This window comes from Varroa destructor, unplaced genomic scaffold (genome assembly GCF_002443255.2).
Source record: "Varroa destructor unplaced genomic scaffold, Vdes_3.0 BEIS01000001.1, whole genome shotgun sequence".
Taxonomy (NCBI): Eukaryota; Metazoa; Arthropoda; class Arachnida; order Mesostigmata; family Varroidae; genus Varroa; species Varroa destructor.
In genome coordinates this window covers 36,200,558-36,221,352 of record NW_019211454.1, presented here as the reverse complement: position 1 = coordinate 36,221,352, position 20,795 = coordinate 36,200,558, and the positions used below count along the sequence as shown (strand labels likewise).

At 43.1% G+C, this 20,795-nt stretch overlaps 1 protein-coding gene across 16 annotated transcripts in view; it reads left to right on the top strand.

Moving 5' to 3' along the window:
• The window catches only part of raskol (Ras GTPase-activating protein raskol), a 167,157-nt gene that overhangs the window by 144,355 nt on the left and 2,007 nt on the right, over positions 1 to 20,795 (top strand). For 13 of the 16 annotated variants that reach the window (XM_022816997.2, XM_022816995.2, XM_022816996.2 and 10 more), the window contains 5 exons: positions 12,024 to 12,428; positions 14,933 to 15,334; positions 15,790 to 16,076; positions 16,294 to 17,251; positions 17,671 to 17,980. In XM_022816997.2, the coding sequence (XP_022672732.1) occupies positions 12,024 to 12,428; positions 14,933 to 15,334; positions 15,790 to 16,076; positions 16,294 to 17,251; positions 17,671 to 17,980 (2,362 nt within the window). Of the gene's footprint in view, positions 1 to 12,023; positions 12,429 to 14,932; positions 15,335 to 15,789; positions 16,077 to 16,293; positions 17,252 to 17,670; positions 17,981 to 18,687; positions 19,063 to 20,795 lie in introns of those variants that run through there. The other 3 variants (XM_086975748.1, XM_022816998.2, XM_022817002.2) reach the window with 3 other exon arrangements.

Genomic DNA, 20,795 nt, shown 5'->3' with positions numbered 1-20,795 from the left:
CATCTGCTCAGCATCCACGTAGCTTTTCTGTTTATATATATATATATATATATATATATATATAAACTGGCACGTGAAAAGAAATCGTAGATTCAGTCAAAATTTATTTAGCTTTTCTATGGGAAAGTGTGACGCAATAGTGGAAAGCGGCAATCGGTTTGAGTTGCATTCAACTTTTTGCGGACGAAGTTTTACAGTTGTACGCCAATGACACCCCCCTTCGGTTCATCTTTGTTGACTACACGATCAATACCACCAGTAAAAATATTGCGCGAAAATGTCATAGACCCGATGGCTGTATATTGCATCTGACCACATGGTACTGCCACTAAGCTAACCTGCGTATATTGTATAGACGCCAAAATAACAAATTGCATAGTAACGTCTGACAGGGGAAGCAGCTTGGAAGGTGCCCCGTTATTGATTCATTGTCGTTTTAATATTATCTAAATTATTGTACCGAAGTAGATGAGGCTATGCATGACTGTTGAGTGTATATCGAATATGCAATGACATAGTTATGTACCTCTCTTATATAAGCGGGAATATGTTAAAAAAATATATAATTGAAACTTTAAAATCACGAAACAGTGAAGCCGCGACAGACGCAGAAAAGAGTTGCAAAACGGTTGTCAACTATGGACTTCAACTATACAATAGTGTGAAGATTTCGTTCACTGATTTTCCGTAAAATTCTGATCTCGTAGTTCGCTACTCAGACAGGGATTTCGTTTATCTGTGTTTGAGATTGTCATTGAGGGGCTATTCGACTGTAGTCGATGCTCTGAGAGCGACGTAGAAACCAAGTCATAGGTCTAAATACAGTTGAAGACATTTAGTTACTTAGTGACTGCAAAGCGTCTGGAGGGTCTATCATAAAAACCTACAATAGGAGAAACAATCGGGACGTAATATAAGAACTATGGAAGAAGAACGATAAAACGCCCGGTTTGTCCCGAATTCACCTGTCTTGTATCCTTTTTTTTTTTTCGAGAGTTTCGGGCTAACAATTATAAGATGGACAGCAGGATTGTCAGAATAGCAAATCATCTCAGGCGTCTTTGGTTTGGTTGGGTTCTGATGATGGAAGACAACAGGCAATAGTAATGTTGATGTCAATCTACATGTTGTTGCCATCGTTGTCGTTGTTCGTATGGCCACGCGAACAACAAGAATCAAGGTCATGAGGTTACAATAGAAAGGCGAAAATTCTAGTCGTGATAATTTGCCTTTATTCGTCGTATGTATACGAAGGCTGCAGACGACTGGCCCGCAATTTTTCGAAATACGAATTGTATTACATCTGACAGACGTAGCCGTGTACTTGCATTAAACTTTGTAATTATTCAATATTCAATTTTAAAACGGTGCAATTATAACTACAAATTAAATCATACAAAATCCACAGAACGTCTGTTGTTTCAGCGTAGGTCCAGTGTGAGCTACAAGAAGTGCCTATTTAAAACGCATACGTTCTTTATATTGCCATAGGTTGTAGAAATTACCCGAAGACTGCTAAATGTCGGCGTAAAAACACGTGAAATACGATTTACGGAAGGTTTTGAAGAAAACTTGATACAGTTGTTCTCCTACATAAAAGCTTGTATAAACAAAGGACATCATTGTGAAGTTGATTAGAAATAAACAGGCTACAAATTTGCTAAATAGATCTATGTTACGAAAATAATGCGTTGGTTCGACATTTATGGAAACAAAGGGACTGGCTAACAGGTACGAGTAGGCAAACGAGAAGGGCAACGAATTTATCGTTCAACTTGACAAGTAATTATCAAAATTGCTATTTAAGATAGGTCCACTCCCTCGCTTCGAATCGATTTTAGGGAAATCAGTCGAAACGTCGATCTTCATTAAAAAAATAATGAATTGAAATAGGAAAAAATACAGTAATACTATTTAAACGTCGGCGAGGTTCACAACTATTATTAGTTACATATAAGCTCGAGTATCTGTGTGATAACCGTATACATTGTCGTTATAATAGTTCCTAACATCGTGATTGACAATCCTGTTAACTGGGAATTGACAATTATTGAATTAGCATGTATATATTTCAGCTTCGGCAGCATTTTTTTATGCCGGTGCTAAGGGAACTATTACATTATAATTCTAGGACAATATAAATAAATGCTGCGATAGACTGAATACATATCAAAACAAACTCTATTGTATATTCTGACAGCTGATTCAGAGGGTTAAACAATGACAAGAGACGCTGGATGGCTGCCAACACTATCTACCAATCATTTTCTGCTGGCTATATTTCTGCTGCAGCTAGTAAAAAGCCCAATCTGTTCTTCAATGGTCACATATCTGCTTCTGTCACATGGGACTCGCTGTTTCCTTCTCTGCTATTTTGGCCACTTTTAAGAAGATCTCATGGCCTCGAGGCTTGACTATTCTTCTATAAATAGATGATAGAATCCTTTGTCAAAATGGGTGTTGACCGATTCGTTCAGTCATTGGTCAAACAACATTGATTTGTGCGCTCGATTCACTTCTATCGTACGCGGTCACCTACCAAAGGTTCTAAGTCGTGGGCTAACAACGCTAAGACGTGGGCTTATTACCATCTTTATTACGCATAACATGAGTGCTTAGAAAGTTTTAGCCAGAACGAAAACCAGTGACGGATGCTGGGCGCCGTTGGGACCACCGCGGCTAGTTCCCGTCAACGAGAAATTGCCGTTCGTGGCCAAAAGTAATTGCCGAAGGCTATTGTTACTATTATTGCCGAAAGTCCAATCATCCCGTAGTTTCAATATTGTTTTACTAGGCTTCGACAGGGTCGTGCAATTGAGTCGGCTCCGAACCAACCATTACATTTAACATGTGAAAAATAATATCTTTAACGCGAGCTAGCTTCCCGTAACTATGTACCAAAGAAGTATCGTCCTCGACAAGTTCAGTATTCATGTATGTATATAAACATAGCGTTAGAAGTATTTTCTGTTATCGAAAGCTGATAATTCGAAGTGCTTAACAATTATCGTTTGAGCCATTGTACTGGTTCTTCTATTTGTTTGTACCGTACGTGGCAGGATAACGTACAAGTTGAGTTGACCACCAATAATCGAACAGTGCATATCGGATTATAGTGCTTGATGATTGACCGACTACTCTATTCACTGCAACACGGCATTTTGTGTATACGCAAGCAAGCTTGAAAATACGCATTTCCTTTACTGCTGGCTTAGTTTTAGCTAGAAAAGCGAAAACAGTGCTTACAACCTTGTCCAAAGAAGAGAGACGAACACCCACAACAGCAGCGTGCTTGATACATTACTATTGTGAATCAGTGATAAGATGCTGGAAACGGGCCTAGTTATCTTCGCTGGATGAGCAGCGATTAAATGATTGAAACAAATCGATTTTACCCCCCCCCCCCCTCCCACCCAATTGCCCCTGTATAGTTACTTCTTATAGGGCGCCCATTCAATAACGGGTGACGATGACAAACATCCTCCGTTCTTTTTCGACGTACGGTTTTCACATACTCTTATGCTGATAGTTGCCTTCGTTGCATTTTTTTGTTTTCCTCAACTGACACCACCGTCTCACCTTAGCGTTACACTGATTCGTTAGCTTGGGCAAAATCGTCACCATTAATAATGGATCTGTGACTGCTATTGTACTATGACTAGATTGAGGGTGTCATAGAGGTGAGATGTTGCTGTCGTGCCGGTTCTTAATATAAGGACGACGGTATTGGTAACCAGCGCATCTGGCTGTTCACTCGTTTGGGGTGGGACATCGTTTATATTATAGTGCTGAATTGCTCATAACATTAATGGATCGTCATTGCATAAAGTCTTGACTATATGAGACCAGTATTTATCGGTGTCTAAGCATCACAAATGAGTATGTCAATGATGACAATCTCATCCATCGTGGAAGTCCTGAATAAATATTGATAGCAAACAGATTGGTTTCGCTGTCGATACTGGAGAACGATGTTTTAGACGAAGTACGTGTACAAAGTGTCAGCAACATGGCGGTGCACGGAAGCTTTAGGCAGAGCGGAACGGCTCAATGTAACTCGTAATAAATTGATTAGGCCGTCTCTAATTCGGCTCAATCAGCAGGCTGCAAAAAGAGTTTACGACAATCCCACATGAAACAGAGACACCTTCTCCGGGATTATTTTCGTTCTTCGTTGGAGCTGAGCTCGGTGTTTTATGGGAAAGCGCGCGCAAGAAAGGTTGCTTCGGAAACTAGTTTTTGCTACAGTCAAAATTGATGTAATGATGACACGCCGTCTCCTAATAAAGGTATCGGTATAATTCGTCAGGCGTACCCTACCGTGTCACGGTTGGATTTTACTGAACTTTTTGCGCTACTGTAACGTATGCTTGAATTTTTTACATTTCTTTTTTGCCATTTGTTATCGTTACGTAACAAAGCCGCGAAATACACGCAGGCATATATTAAATAAATGGAGAACACTAGAGTACTATGATTATGTCATTGTTGCTAGTTATTAGCTCATTATTTTCAATCGGTATGGCATATCACAGAAGTATGTGTAGTAAAAATAAACGCAATATATTCTTCATCATCTGAGAAACGAAAGGTGATTTAAATAAACAAATCCTATCAGTTCTATGTTTAAATCGATTTTTAGCGATGGTCAGGGTATGGGGGCAGGGTGTATGCTGATAGACGTTTATGTATATATCAGCATAATCTATTGATATGTATGGATGGAATATGGCAAATACGTAGTAGCAGACAATATGTGAGACGGTCGAGGCTGCTATGCGCAAAATACTTCAGTATCATATATAAACAGAATAACAATTGACAATAGTACCGAATTATTGCTTTGTGTTGCTGACGTGGGATTAGCACGATCAATCCATGTATTATATATGTTTTTAATGTTATGAAAAGAATGTGATCGTACAGGTCGAACTGCTAGTTCTACTGTTTGTTGTCGTTATCACTGCGTATATAAAGTTTTTCCTTAGAAGTGAATGTACTAGCCAGCAGCAGCGTCACCATAGTTAGAATTAAACGAGGCTCTATATACACACAACAATGTGGACGTCGTGCTCCGATTACGATTCAATATGGTGGAACGTAATAACTCGTTCAGCGGTTAACAGCATAAATACAGTATAATGTAGTTGGTAAGCTAATAGTACCGGTCGGTACCATCCGGCAATCCGTAATTGTATCAGTGATGGCCACGATATGTAGATGCGTGGTGTATCAGCCGGCAACTATATAATGGCTGTTCAAACATCGACAACAGTAGTAACTAGCAGTGCGGTAACCGCTATGATTGCCAACCGCTGCTGAAAGCATCGTATCGAAAAATCTGGCCGAGGGATATAAAACAAATAAAGTGATTAGTCACATCTTGCCAGCAGGGGCACTAAGTGGACGGCTACAGTACGTTACTATAGCAAACGTATTGAATAGACAGTACGTGAAAGTAATCTTGGAGTGGGTAGTGAGGTAAGCTTCCATTGGAAGCAGGTGTGATACGTGTGCCAGCACACGATGACCCGTCGCCCTTGAAGTTTTCAACTTCATGTTCAAATTTCATTTATATCGTTTATTCTTTTAGCAGAAACTTGATATTAAAAACAGCAATTTATGAAGCTTGCAGGATAATACGTGTTGTTGTATCGGACCTATTTCATGGGAGCAGCAGAATAAACCACAGTTTACTGCTTGGCTAAACACTTACGCACCATTTTTAATGAACTACGATCGATTTAGTCGGTATTAAGTTAGTGGTCCATGGTGACGCCTGCCTAAGCGCTGTCAGAGTTCGTCATTTACAACTGTAGAGACTGCGGGTTCGTTGGAAGCGTAGCTCAACATTTGATAGAGTGAAAAAAGTACAATACAGTAATTCGTTTGATTTACGCGCTTTGTAGTAAACATGAGGCGAACATTCGGGTACTTCTATCACATATTTGAATCAATGGAAAACGTTCCGATATTGTTTAGGGTAAAGTTCTCCAATGCTGACCTCGTGCACGGTTAATGCGTTAATTATATTCAAATTCGAGGATACTTTATGAAGTGTATATAATATCTACAATGATATGATGGCAATTTTTTCAATACTGCTACCGTATATATTACGATATTATTACCTTTCATATCCGCCTGCCGTCTACCAAATATACTATTTCGTTGAAATACCTGCAACTTGATTTTTAATTGTCTACTAGTGAGTTTGACAGAATCTTGCGTGCGCGGCCTCTTCGTTCAAGCTTTTCCGTCGCCAAACCTCATCACCCAATAAGCTTCGTGATATTTGCTTATTGACGCCGCGTTTACGTGCTATGTTAAATGTAACGGCTGAGCTAAGTATTCGGTACGGAATATTTCCTTCAGTCCTACACCGTTTCGCTCCTGTTGCGACAATTTTACTGCGTCCTATATGTATATATATATATATGTGTGTGTGTGTGTGTGTGTGTATTGTTGCTTCTTTAGTGCTTTGCAGTTGCTACTAATGCCTATTGTTATTGCTTTATCAATCGTTGGCCCGTTGTACCATAAACATGCATCCCCCATACGGCCATTGCCAGCCTTGTCATGTTTGTGCGTATATGACCCAATAGCCACTGCTGGCCTGCTGTGGTACGTGTACATATGCTACAATATCATAATACGTGTCACGTGCGCCGGACAACGCTATTTTGTTCCGGCCATTCGTACTGTCCGTTACCGTTTCCAATTCATTTGCTGCTTCTACTGTTGTTATTGGTGCTGTCGCTGTTGCTTTACCTAAAGATTACCTCTAGCGGCTAATCTTCTTGGTGGTGCGCGTGCTCGAACGCAGTAACTGAAAAGGGACACCAATTGCCGGAGCGAACGCGGTGCCTCTGCAGTGATCTGATCTCGATATGGTAGTATTAACAATAGTTAATGGGTGGCTTTCGTTTACCGTTATTCGTGCTGCGGGCGCCCTCGACAACAACAACAAGGCAATGCCTGGCGCTTTCTCAGCACAATTTGCTTGTTTGTGGAGCAAACGGTGGAGGTACTTTGCCATTGCCATCGCAGCCGCTGTTGCTGGCCCAGATGAGAATGAGGTGCTTCATGTTGTCGTTCCTGCCCAGATCAGATCAGACACGAACCGATTATATGTCCTGTTCGTTGTGTTGGCTTCTTGTTGCCGCTGCTCCTGCCTGGAAGAAATTGCGGCGTGCGTCGCCGATAGAAAACTGACATGTTCGGGACCGATGAATTTCTCCGGGGCCCCTCCCGATCATCATTCGAAGAACAAACTGCGCCCGTCATCTACGCGTCGACCCTTACTGCCGCCGCCACTATCGCTGCCTGTCTGGTCCGTCCTTTATAAGATACAGCGAGTATGCTGACGGTGGCGCCGACTACGACGATCACAGCACCACTACCACAGCATAGGGCAGCCGTCAACTATACGATATACCACGCTCCAGCACTACACCACATCATCCGTGTGGTGCGCGGCAGCTGTTCCGTATGTCTATATCTGCAGAGCATCGCAATTCGTGTTGGGAACGAACGACAAGACGAAACGCTACTATAGCTGCTCCACGCACTGGTCGTGCTTGTGCTGATGGTAGTTCAGGTGACGCCGCTGAGTATCGGAGAAGTGCTGGTCAAGTGGTGGTGATGTTCAGTGTTCCTATAGTATGACTAAGAACAGTGCTGTACGGCGATTACAATCTGTTGCAGGAACGTCGACTACGTCGTTTAGAAGTAGTCGCTATAGTAGTGCAATAGCGGTCGAAACGGGCAAACTGAGTGACCAGCGAACTAACGTCAGGAGTGAGGAGCGACTCCCTTTCGAACGCCAGCGGTAGTAACAACGAAGACGACTGCAGCCACGAATACGACACCTGGCGACTACCAAAAAGGCATTGCAGTCGGTTGTTTCGTTCGTTCGTTCATTCATCCGTCAGTTAGTTGGCTGTAGTAAGAAAAAACTTTGTTTGTTAAGCATAGTGAGGGTGGCAGGTATCGCTCACTCCTGCTTACCGCTGACCACTTACCTGTTACCATCTCCACCATAGTGATCACACCACTGCTGTTGTTATTGCAGCAGCAGCAGCAGCGGATGTGCCGCTGCCACTCACCGTAATATTGTTCAGTGGGCACCGTATTGCGCTGCTGTTTATGCGTCTACCGTGTGTTGTTCCTCAATGTTTTTTCCTCTTCCTTCGCATTTTTCTACTATGGACGTTAACGCTGGCACCTGTCCTGCCGCTGTTGCTGTTAGGAACGATGCGTCTCATCGAGCTAGGCTGACAACTGCAGTTATGGGATGCACCGTCGTGCCTCGCCGTCCCAGTTTCGTCGTTTTTTAACCGACTTCGCCAACGACAGCATCAGCAGCAATTGATGACCATCACTGCCATCTGGCTGAGCCGGGTCTGTCTTATTGGGGCCTCGATTTGCGATTTTACTCTTACTACAGTTACTGCGAGCAGCATTACAATGTCGAAAGGTTACTCGAAGTGCGTGCTGTTCCAGCGTTGCTGAGCGAACATATGCTGGGAAGAACTTCGTAGGCGACGCTAGGCGAAAAACAGCGCAGGAGTGCACCGTTGAGCTGGTGAGAGAGATCATTGTGCGTGAGGTGCTAAACGAGACAGACCGTCGACGACGGAGACAACTCTTCGTGTGTATGCGTGCATTTTTGCGCGACACACAAACATTGAACCGATCACATTCTGTCTGAGAGTCACTACCCGAACGACCCCAGCTATATCTAAAGCTAACAACTACACAGTATTTCTGAAATTTCCACAGTGCTTCTTTAAAATTCGCCAGCGGGTCGCTCTCCTTAACCTAAAGTGGAGTCGAATCGAATTTGTGACGGCGCTTTATTATAGTTGAACGAGTACATCGTCAGCTCACGTCACTGCGAGACGTTGATATTGATTCACGCTTGTATTGGGAGCACGAAACGTGTTTTTATCGTTGCGTTGGTAGCGTTGACCAAGCAGTGTATGTGCATTTCCCGTTCATACGCATATGAATGAGTTTCAAATATGTGTTTCTTACTTATGGATACAACCCGCTTCCTGCATGCAAATAGATACTATATCGAAGGGGTTTCTCATTGCGTAGAACGACGTTGCGTTGCTTATGTGCACTTCTGTATTATGTGAATCGGAAAACAGCGACGATGTGCGAGATCTGGCGCTTTTTGTGAAAATGAGAGCTACTAGGACAAATCTATGCTCGAAGTTCCTTCAGAAGATGAGGAGTGTTCACAGCGACAGTATAATATAACAGAATAAGGAGCTAGTAGTATACGTACGCACACTCAAACCCAGATAGACACCCCGATGAAACAAGCAATAAACGAATACGAGTACGCTACCTTTGTGAACCAGTCGTAACTATACAGAGTAAGTATTGCATTTAGCTACTGGTCAGTATTTCCGTTCGTGATAGCTTGGAGCAGCTTCAGACCCATACGATGCATGGCGCAACGCGACTGCATATAGAAATGCTCATTATAGATGTCATATATATCACGTACATAATTCTTAGTTGTCTGATTTTAGCCTATAGGGTTTGTTGGTGCTCATTTTTCCAAAAATAACCATACGAGTATACGTATCTGTGTCTGCCCTAGATGTGTTTCAAAGAGAGCGCAGGGCAAAGCGTCGACTGAGCCGAATAACGTGTACCCTAAGCTATGCCAGAAGACCTCGGCCGACGTTCGGTTTATTTAGAGTCGAGGCTGGTCAAACTTGTTGGCTAACCGCATTCGAGGACTGTGGGGAGAAGGGGACCGTTAAAATGGCTAGTACTTGGCATACTCTAACGATTGCTGCTGCTCAGCCAGTTATTAAATATCAGCAGTCATCAACGAGACCGCACATACGCAATACACGCGTACGTCTATTGCCGCCCTTCTGTCTAGCAACAGCGCGATGGCTAGCAGCGTATTAGTTGGTGCCTTCCAAAGCTGTTGTCTGTTTGCTTCACTCTATTACCGATATTCTCATCATCGCTACTATAACTCTCTAAGGTAATCCTGATCGCTTCTCCGCGCAGATGTTTTGCTAGTTATGGAGCAGAAGTTATCTTTGCAGCTCGTGCTTAGCAAAGTATTCGCCTGCTTAAAATCTATGTTGGTATGCATTTACGGCAAACAGTAATAACGGCAGCAGCGAGGCAGTGTTCCAGCGAGAATGCTCCTGTCGCTAACGTCGTTGGCAGCATCTATCCAAAAAGCCGACGTTTGGCTATGCGGCTGCCTGATACTAGCCTGTATAGCGAGCTATACTACTGGCATTTCTGCTATTGCTACCAGCGACTATGCAGGTTGCTCCGTTTGCACCGTAAAGGCACAGCTACTTCATACTTTGCCGGCGAGGGTAGCGGGCGTCGTTCACCGTCTTAACGCCCCCCAGTCCATAAGCGACTCTACGTGCTGCTGTCGTCGACGGGAACAAGCGCAATCGCGTAGTGAAGCTTGCTGGTATCTATGTGCACAAGCCGTCCGCTTGGTGACCCGGTCATCCGCCCATTCGGTCCTATGCTTTGGCTGGGTATGATGATCGCTGCCATTGCTCCCTTTTCCCCCGTGCCGCTCATGTCGTCGCATGTGAGCAGCCCCACTGTCATGACGACGAGCGGAACCCGAAGCCGGAATACGGCAGGTGGTGTGGTGCTGGGCTAAGAGCATCAAACACGACAGCAATAGCTGCAACAGCAACCACAACAACGCGATAACGTCATGGTAACGTAACATGGCAACCAAGCGATTTACCGACCGACCAACAAAGCGAATGCAGTTACGGGCTGCGCCAGTGGCGGCCATAAGAGAAGAAATAAGTGGTTATTGCAGAAGTAGCAGCGATACAAGCAGTCCAGTAGTTGGGTACAAACTTAAAAGAAACAACAGAAGTAAGTAGTGGATGAATGACGGCACGCGTCGCAGGTCTTCGTTGGTATCAGCGCTAAAGCCAGCCAGGGCCCGTCAAAGTTAGCCACACCAAGCAGCGATGGTTGAAGGAAGGGATTGGTTGGCGTAACGAAACGGGTCAGATGGCGATATTATGAGAAGGACGACGAATGAGATTTTATGGTAGACACCGCGATGACGAGAAGAAGCACCTATATTATGGTATCATATAAGGCACCCTAGAAGCGGCAGTGAAGGCATCGCTTCAAGCAGACGGAACCACGACAGCGTAGAAACAACTGACAGCTTCACGACGGTTGTACAGACTGCATATGAAATGGTAACAATCTGTGGGAGAGCAGGTAGTCCGAGGAATGAATCATTTGCAGCGTTTAGTGCTAACTTATAACTTGTTGTACTAACTAGCATCAAACGTTATTCGACAGAATGGTCTATGAGGAGTATTTTGCAGTAAACTTATTTGAAGCAGATAAGACATTTGTCGTTAGCTTCAGCTGCCGCTGACATCAATTCCTATGATGTGTATATATGCTCTAAAATGAAAATTCCTGATCTGTATTAGCCGTGAACTGGGTGCGCTATGCAGAGATGAATATAAGTTGATCGTTATTGCTGACGTGTTCTAATATTTAGCACAGATCTCATTGGATTCTAGGGACAGCAAAGAAATAAAAACTTTGCATATTTGTATAATATGTACGTGTTGATCTATACATCTAACTGTTTATGAGCGTAGTAGTTCTAGGCTAGATGAACGCAAATGGGAACGTTGTTGGTCACACGAATTACGCGATGGTATGGTACGCAGTTTTACCGGTGAAATAACGATTTCGTAGAACATTCCATGAAGTAAAATATCATAGGTGGGTAAACGTGTGTTACCAGTACATGCCCGCGTTAGTGCTAACCTTTAAATGAGGTAACAGGTTCCAAGTTTTTCCTAGAAGTATTCGAGCATTCGTTATGAGGAGTAGACAATTTTTGCTAGCTTTAGAATATTACTGAAGGTGAAAATCATTTGAATCCCTGAAGTATTGTCTGTACGTGCAGAAGATGTTTTCGTTCACGTTTATGCTAACATTTTATTGTCTTTTTTGTTTTTCAGAGGTGCGCACGGAGGGGTCTTACGCAATTCGCGCTCACACGAATCATTATTGGCCTCGATTCAGGGCAGTGTTGCCCCGGTACCGAACGTCGATTTGTGCCTTCACCCATCGGCTCCGGCTCAGTCGGCAACCCTTGCGCACACTCCAAAAGGTCTTCATCACACCACCTCAGGGTCACATCATCATACGCCGACACCACTGGCCCACCAGAAGCTGCTGCTTCAGCAGCAACAGCACAGTCAACTTCACAATAGCAGCGCTACTCATGGTGGCCACGGGGTCCAATCGCAAGCTCCCGGCTTAGGTCATATGACAACGGTGGTTCACGCAGTCGACCCATCGTTACTCAAAGGAGAACACCACAAGCACTGCTTTGAGCTGGGCAGTCGCCTATATTCTTGCAGGTATGCATTTGTCTGCCACGTTATTGACGGCGTATTGTTAACATGCGGCTTAGGCATCGCAATAGAGATCAGTTCAAAGTCTCTCTCCTTCATATAACTACGGATTATGTACGGTTTGGATTAGGGCACAGCAATATTTTACTCAGATGTCATTGCATTGAAAAATTCTATAAATACTATATATCTTCTATTTAACTCAGATAAATAAAATTTGCGAAGAAGGGCGAAAATGTGTTGTAATATATTCAAATGTCAGTTTTCTATTCCCGACTAACAATTATGCGAAAGGCTTGAGCATTATAAAAAATAGATACCCTAGCTTTCGGTTGGCCTGTCTTTTCGCAACGTAACTGTAAGCCGTTGAATGTAAATGCGAGATACATTATGTATTTTTCAGGCATAAAATCGGTTTTTGTTTTCCTTCGTCTTTTTGAGTTGTCCTGTAAAAATATGGTCAACTATGCACATTCGTTCTTGCTTATGGTACACCTCGCAGATTAATCAACGGTATCCCGCTATATAAGATCATGGATCTGCTGCGGTGATCACATCATAATCTGTATCTATAGAAAGTGCAAATGGCATTTACGCTACGTGTATTTTTACGTCGAGTTCCGAAGAAACGAGTGGATGGGCGGGTGTTTGTTTTAATATCAACCTGAAATATGTACCGCTTGTCATCGTATGCAGATCGTCATGCCGAGAGGACACTGTCATAACTTGTCACATATGCGGTTTGCGATGGCAAAATTATGTTATATTACATAAACAGACCAGATCAAAGCGATTGAGTCTGCGCGCTATTGAAACGTTATTATTCGTTCAATAAAATTTTGCATTTGTGACCCGCTATGGTAATTTGCGAGAGATTATATATGATACCCGCTAATTTGACGGCCCTATCGTATATAATCTCTCGCCAGCGAATCTATATGAGTAATATCAGTGTGCAATTCTGCCCATATTTTCATATCTGTGATTAATAATTTGGCCATTGGTATTTATAGTCTGCGACTTTTTTTCAAGCGGGGACCTGCAGCTACTTGGCATTAAAGTACTACATTGAAACAGATTTATTCAATGTAACCTTTTCACTGGTACTTTTTATTGCGCGCTCAGCTATATAAGACGTCAAGTACTATATAGATGTGATGGTCAGTAGGAAAAACGAATGTTTGCTGCTCTGTGATATGGATATTTTTGTCAATGCCCACATTGGATCGATATCAAGCGCCGATATTAAATCTACCTATGATAAATATACATGCATATGTACCGATTTGCCTACAAAAACGGGCGATAGAATAACAGGAGTCAACGATTCTCTCATCCCCTCGCTGGCCGTTCGCAGATGGTCTCGGACCCGATTCCATGCTGGCATCGAAACAGACGACAATATTTCGCATTATTACTATTAGTCCGTTGGCGCACTGCTACGGGATCATGTTGACTTGGGATAGGATTTGAAAGAATGAGTCAGATATCCAAGCGTCTAGGTGATCCTCACCAGAACCACCTGGACATGTTTGGTCTATTAGGACATTGTTCTACACGAAAACAAGACTTTCCGGAGATTAAGGGTCACAGGAAAATCCAAGTGGATAACTGGAGTAACCTAGTTAATGCTGGCGCGGTGTCGGTGTCTCAAAGATGCAATCGATTACCCGGCTTTTGTAACAATGGTTTCGTTCCTCTTTGGCTCGTTCCTTTTTGGCTTCGAAGCGGCAACAGCTTGGTCTTTCAGGGTAGTTATTATGACTACATCTGTGTCGTATGATAGCGTACGGATCTGTACTTTGCAATTATTTCTGCTTTTTGCTTAGCAACTCGGGACGACTCTGTTTGGCCGCCTATGTGTTTCAGTATGGCAGTAGGGCAAGTTGAGGTGGTGTGTGATCTGAACGAGTCTCAAGTTGTTGACCTAATGTTAGTTAACGGTACTGCAGTTCCTGCAACGTGGTACATTGGCCTTGTTACACAAACGAGCTCACGTCGACGATATTTTTCCAACCGTTTAGTGTTTATCTTTATATAAATTTGTATATATATATATATATATATATATATTTTTTTTTTTTTTTTATAATTTTCTTATTTTATTATTATTTATATTAGTTGTTCAGTGCACCTTCGCAATGAGATGATGAAGGATCGTTCGAATTTTCGATCCGGCATTCACCAAGGAAACTAACTTAAGGATGAAATTAGTTTTATCTTGGTAGCATATCGCGAACTTCTATATCATCATGCAGCACCAACTTACCGAATAAGAAATTTCTGAGATCACTCTAATTTACATATTTGAGATTGGCAACATGAAATAGGTCGATTGCAGTGCTACCATTGTCTTATTTCCGTAAAAGTCGGTTCCATTGTTAGTGTTAACACCTGTGCTCACTGATGCATTACAAATCCATAGTAAATTTTCACACAGCTCATGTTCCACTGCCTGCGATATCAAAATGCCTAGTCCACTAATTTCTAGGTCGTTTGGGTCATTTCAGTACACGAGAAGAGCGGGATAAGTGGGTACGCTATTTGGTCAACGCGAGGATGCCTGGCGAACAGCGTCTAGACGCGAGCGGTGAAATGCGCTCGAAGCCACGTACAGAGAATTTTCTTCAGGTGACTGTTTTTGAAGCGAAAGGCATTCCCAACAAGAAGAAGTATCTGGCTGAGCTGAACATTGGCAGCAAATTGCGGGCTGAAACTTGTCCCAAACAGAAACTGGACATGTGTTTTTGGGGTGAAAACTTTGAGTTTGATCATCTGCCATTGGTGAAAGAAACGCTAACCGTGTCCCTGTATCGAGAAGTTGACAAACGCAAAAAGAGACATCTGTTGGGATCGGTTAAAATTCCGCTCAAGGCTACCACAAACACTACACCGACGCATGTTGAAAGCTGGTATGTACTACAGGTCATGTTCTCTCTGATATGCGGATAATCTTATTACGCCAATGTTAAATAAGATTGATTCAACACATTTATGCGCCTACAGCATCTTCCATGGCCATATATATAGGAAATGCTATAGGCATGGCATATATATATATATATTAATGTTTTTTACTTACACTGATATGAACGTTGGTGCAACGGATATTGGGAACATTTGCGCGGCATTTTTCACGAAAAGAATCCGTAAGCCTAGAAACCGTAGAAGACCTAAACGATATACCTGAAGTCATTTACAAACATAGTTAAATTGTAATGATGCTAATAACGTTGCTATAGATACCGAAGTGTAGTTTGTAATCTTAGCAACCAGTTATACGTTACACACAAGCACTAACCAGTGCCTAGGAAAAGCACATTGGAAATTGGAAGGCCAACTGAAAATATGGTGTGCGTGGTTTCAGGTACCAGTTAGAACCAAATAATGCTACGATGGGCAGTAATCCACCCCCGATGGCCATTCGGGTGCGAACAAAATTCCAGTCCCTCGAGGTATTCCCCATGGATTGCTATGCAGATTTTTTCGGTTACTTGCAGAGCGAATACCCAACGCTATGTGAGCTCCTCGAGCCGTCGGTGTCTGTGAAGACAAAAGAGGAGGTCGCCACTGCCCTTGTGCACATTATGCAGAAGCAGGGACTCGCTACCGAGTTCGTCACTGAGCTAGTCATGAATGATGTGCAAAAAATTGGTGCGTACTTATTGAGTGGCAAGCCAGTTTGGTTTACAATCGTATGTACTGATTATTTTTACTTTCACTCAATTTTTGTCATTTGGTCGTTTCTTGTATTTAAGCTGCTCGGTAGAGCATCCGTTTGGTCCTGTCAAGAGAGCCTCCATAACTATTCATTATGTATCGTATTTGGCTCCCTTTACAATTGAATTGTTCCATCTTTCGTGGTTTACAGAGGATGAACAGCTTACGTTTCGTGGTAATAGCGTCGCGACAAAAACGATGGAAGCATACATGAAACTGATGGGAGGCCAGTTCTACCTGCAAGAAACACTTCGCGGAGCCATCGAACTCCTCTTAGCTGCCAGCGACGACTGCGAGGTCGATCCCTCGAAGGTGGCCAATCATCAAACCTTGCTACAGCACCAGCTCACATTAAAAAAGCACGTTGACCTTGTGTGGAGACGTATCCGAAGTTCCGCCGCGTATTTTCCGGCTGAGCTTAGGCTAGTGTTTGGCATCTTAAGGGACAGACTGCGCAGACGACAAGAACTCTATTACAACCTCTTATCAGCATCGATCTTTTTACGCTTCCTTTGTCCGGCTATTCTGTCTCCGTCACTTTTCAAACTATGCCAGGAGTATCCCGGGGAGCGAGTTTCACGAAACCTAACGCTCATCGCAAAAACGATACAGACCTTAGCAAATTTTGCTCAGTTCGGTGGCAAAGAACACTATATGGAGTTTATGAATGACTTTATCCACGTAGAAATGCAGAACATGCGCGAATTTCTAGCCGAGATCTCGTCAGGCCCACCAGTGGCATCTACTCGCGGATTGCTATCTGATGACTCACTCATCGATTGTCCGCGACATCTAGCTCAGCTGCATGTTCTCCTGAAGGATGCGTTTCCAGCTGTCTCGAAAAGTCAGGCGACAAAAACGAATGTCGATAAACTCATGCAGGCGCTTAACAGCGTTCAGTATCCGAAGCCGCCAAAAACGGCGCCGCAGGCTGCACCTGGTGGCCACGTGCACGGGGCACTGGCAGCACGCGACCTATCAACATGTGACGACTACGTCCTTTTAAGCGCCCTTGGAGCACATGGCGGAAAGCAAACGTCGACACCAATATCATACGCCACTCATCCGACGGCGCTGTTCTCTAACGGCTTTACTGACAACAACAATTGGTACGCTAGTAGTCTGTACTACATTGACAAACTACAGTAAGGTTTGGCTATTGACGTAAAAATAAAGCACCGACATACTAATAATACACCTGTCCAATGTGATCTAAATCTGACAAATCCTTGCAAAGTTATGACACTCTGGATGTATAAATATATATTTCAGATCATAATGTATTTCAACTAGTCACGTTGCGCTGCACATATGCAGCAACAGTTAAAAGTAATTACTATTGAATTTTAAGTACTCGGCGCGAGCTACCAGGGTAAATGAGCGCATTAGATAGTCTGGGTAACTCCTGGAGCTCGCTTATTATCGACCAATTAATCCCGGTTCCCATATGATTTTCGCGAGTCTGTCCTTCATAATTCTTGCACTTGTATTTTCATTGTTTCAATCCTGTCTTGATTTAAATGCGCAGTAGCGGCGTAAGCAGTTGTGACGCTTCAACCTCCTCGTGCGAAGATACCGACCTTGAGATCACCTCGACGATCACGTCTTCGTCAACGCAAAACAAAGACGTGGCCACGTCGACAGGCACGGCACTCAGCCCCATGTCAGCAATAAGGGATCAGGGCGTTGGTGAAGCTTTCTTCGATCACGAATGTCACCTCAAGGAGATTCTTGCCGACCTGCATGAGAAGCTCAGTCAGGCCGAGATGAAACTCGAGGCACAGAAACGTCGGGCCGAAGAAGGCGAAGAGCGTCTCAGAAGGCAGAAAGAGGAAAAGGTAAGACGAACGAACACTGCCAAAGGATGAACGACTACTCAGCAATTAGCGAAAATGCTATGAAAGGCTTACTAGACGAATGAAATTACAAACAAGCGTCCCCTTCCCACACAGATCGGAAGGTGACCATTTTTGGATCTTCTGCTCGGAAATCATTTGTTCATCAGTTAATCTAACAACCCAGATGGCAACATAAGTATATGTAGATTGCTAGTAAAGACGGGTAGCAACGTAGGCAGTGCTAGACTAAGCTAACCATAACGACGAGCGGTATGCGACATGGGCACAGTGATCCCGTGTAGATAGAGCGTGTGAACGACGATCGTTACCTTAAACGTATTATTCATAGCGGTTACTTTAACTGTCGTTGCTATCGACATGGCTTCTACTTTTGTCACGCTGAAAACTGCTGATGCTCGAACCGCTAATGGTGTCATTAGATATCATCGTTGTCATCTCCTAAGAGCGAACAGGAGCAAGACGAGACAGCAGCTGTTCTTGGGGGGCTAGGCTTAGGGAAATTGAACAACAGTCATAGGTGGCGAATAAGAAAGGGAACATAGTCAATTTCCTCATTCTAAAACGGATTCAAAACAAAGCTGAGAACTGAAGATGGCTTGCAATCAAGTGACGATCAAGGCTCAGACATGCCTGGGGCTATCGTAGTCTAATCCTTTCTGTCGTCAATGGCCTGACTTGGGTTTCAGATGCAAACGCAGTGGGACCTCGTTAACTTGTATGTGAAGGAAGCTCAAAATGCCTCTGAAGCAAACGGCAAGGCACCATTAGTGAGAGACTACGAACAGACTTCTTCTGCCTCCCCCGATGTATTGTGATACAACACTACACTAATGTAAGAAAATGAGGGAGCGAGACAATGAGAAAGAAAGACATACAGAGAAACATGACCAAAGCAATAAACAAAAAAGTGACAGGTCAGCACCTGCCAGAAATCTTATGTGGAACGGCTGGCTGAGCTCACCGCAACAGTGATAACAACTATCATCTGTACACCGACAACAACAACAACAGCCATAGTCACAGGCAGATGGGTGGCGATCGGAGTCGCTCCGTGCGCACAAGTGAGTCTATACGAATCAGCGGCGAAAGCAAGACTTATAGGAGATATTAGAGAGATTTGATTGGACAGCGCGTAGCAACGAATTATTGTGATAGTGCACGAAGCACAGAAGCGGGAAAAGTAGTCTGAAGAAAAGAAACTGCTTGAGATGGGTAACCTAGTTGGTAATTCGGCATCAAGAGGCTTTTTCCGGTGCACTTAATCTTCAGTTAGCGACTGGCGCTATCGTAGTCGTTGCGTGGGTAAAAATAATATACGTTACGCATATGTTTGCTCGACACCTTGATGAAGCTGAATGCAATGAGGGGTAGACCTTGGTAAAGGATAGTGCGCGATATTGGCCGAAAAAGGGTCCCAGCAATATGATGAAGTTCCGATCACACTGTACATCGCTTACTGGATTCCACCTCATTAATGTCTAGCTACATCTGGATCAGTGCACTGTCATAATACGAACTGATAAAGATACGAACTATCAACTGTCACAACTTCCTCTGTCTAATATGTCCTACCAATATCCAACATTCAACTCGTGGACCCAGATGGCTTCCTTCGTCCATTATCTATACGTAGCAGCGTGTCTTCTCGTTCGATATCTCATTCATATTCCCTCCTACCTCTAACCCAACCTCACCCATCGTTCTACGTCCTGAATGATAACCTGCAGAACTCTTACTTACTGGCCTGACTATTTCTCGGCACGGAAACCGAATACAAAGCACAACTTTTCCATAACAGGTACCTCCGTACCGAGTTTCAGTGGGTGCCAACCGTGTCTTCTGCGTTACATTTTATTACAGAAAACTCATTCGGCCCCTTTAAAAAGGTGCTAAGGAAATTTGGATAGGCATAGGGAAGAGGTGTATTCTATAAATATACTTCTATAGTTCATTTTCGTTGTTACTGAAAACAAATTGAATCGTGACTTGTACAGTCGCTTGCCTGGCGAGTTGTTTAAGTTCCATATGCACATGAAAGATTACACAGGAAAAAAGGCCTGTTCATAAAAGGGCAATAGTGTATCCTTCTGCTGAGACTTATACATTCGTCTTATTTTACAGTTGTGTGATTACGTCCTTTTTTGTCACTTGTAAATAGGTCCAGCCAATATTTTGCTACAGAATCTATTTCAGTGACACGGTATCAGTCGCTGCTGTTCTAAACATTTCTATTTATAATTATAAGGAAAAATATAGTTCAGCAACATCAATATCAGTATCTTGCCATCAACCGAATTTTATATCTGTTTACCTCCGTTGTAATTCTGGTCTCTTCACCCTTCATCCTCTTCCGTCTGTTTTAAACCTGCCACGATTACTTCAACTGAAGTGATTAACAACTACTTGAATACATAGAAAGAATCATAGACGATGCAACAGTGTGTTTAAGCCCGTCTTCTTCAAATTATACTTCAATTATAGTTTCCATACTACCTATATTTTCTACCCTATATCGAGGTCTATCGCTCTGTACAGCTTTTCCATTGAAACCATTGTTTTATTAGTACTTTTATTTGCCGTCCGCTTCTTCCCTTCTAGATATATAAATGGCGCCTGGTGTCGAAAATCTGTGCTACTTTAGGTACATACATCTTTCCACCGTTCATATTCGTGCACAGTTTTAAGCTATTTGTGTAACCTCAATGTATACATGCTAGGTATAATTAGATAGAGGTCATAGAACACGCTGGGTATACGTCAGTGTTCATAACGTACTACAGTATTAGCTGACTCC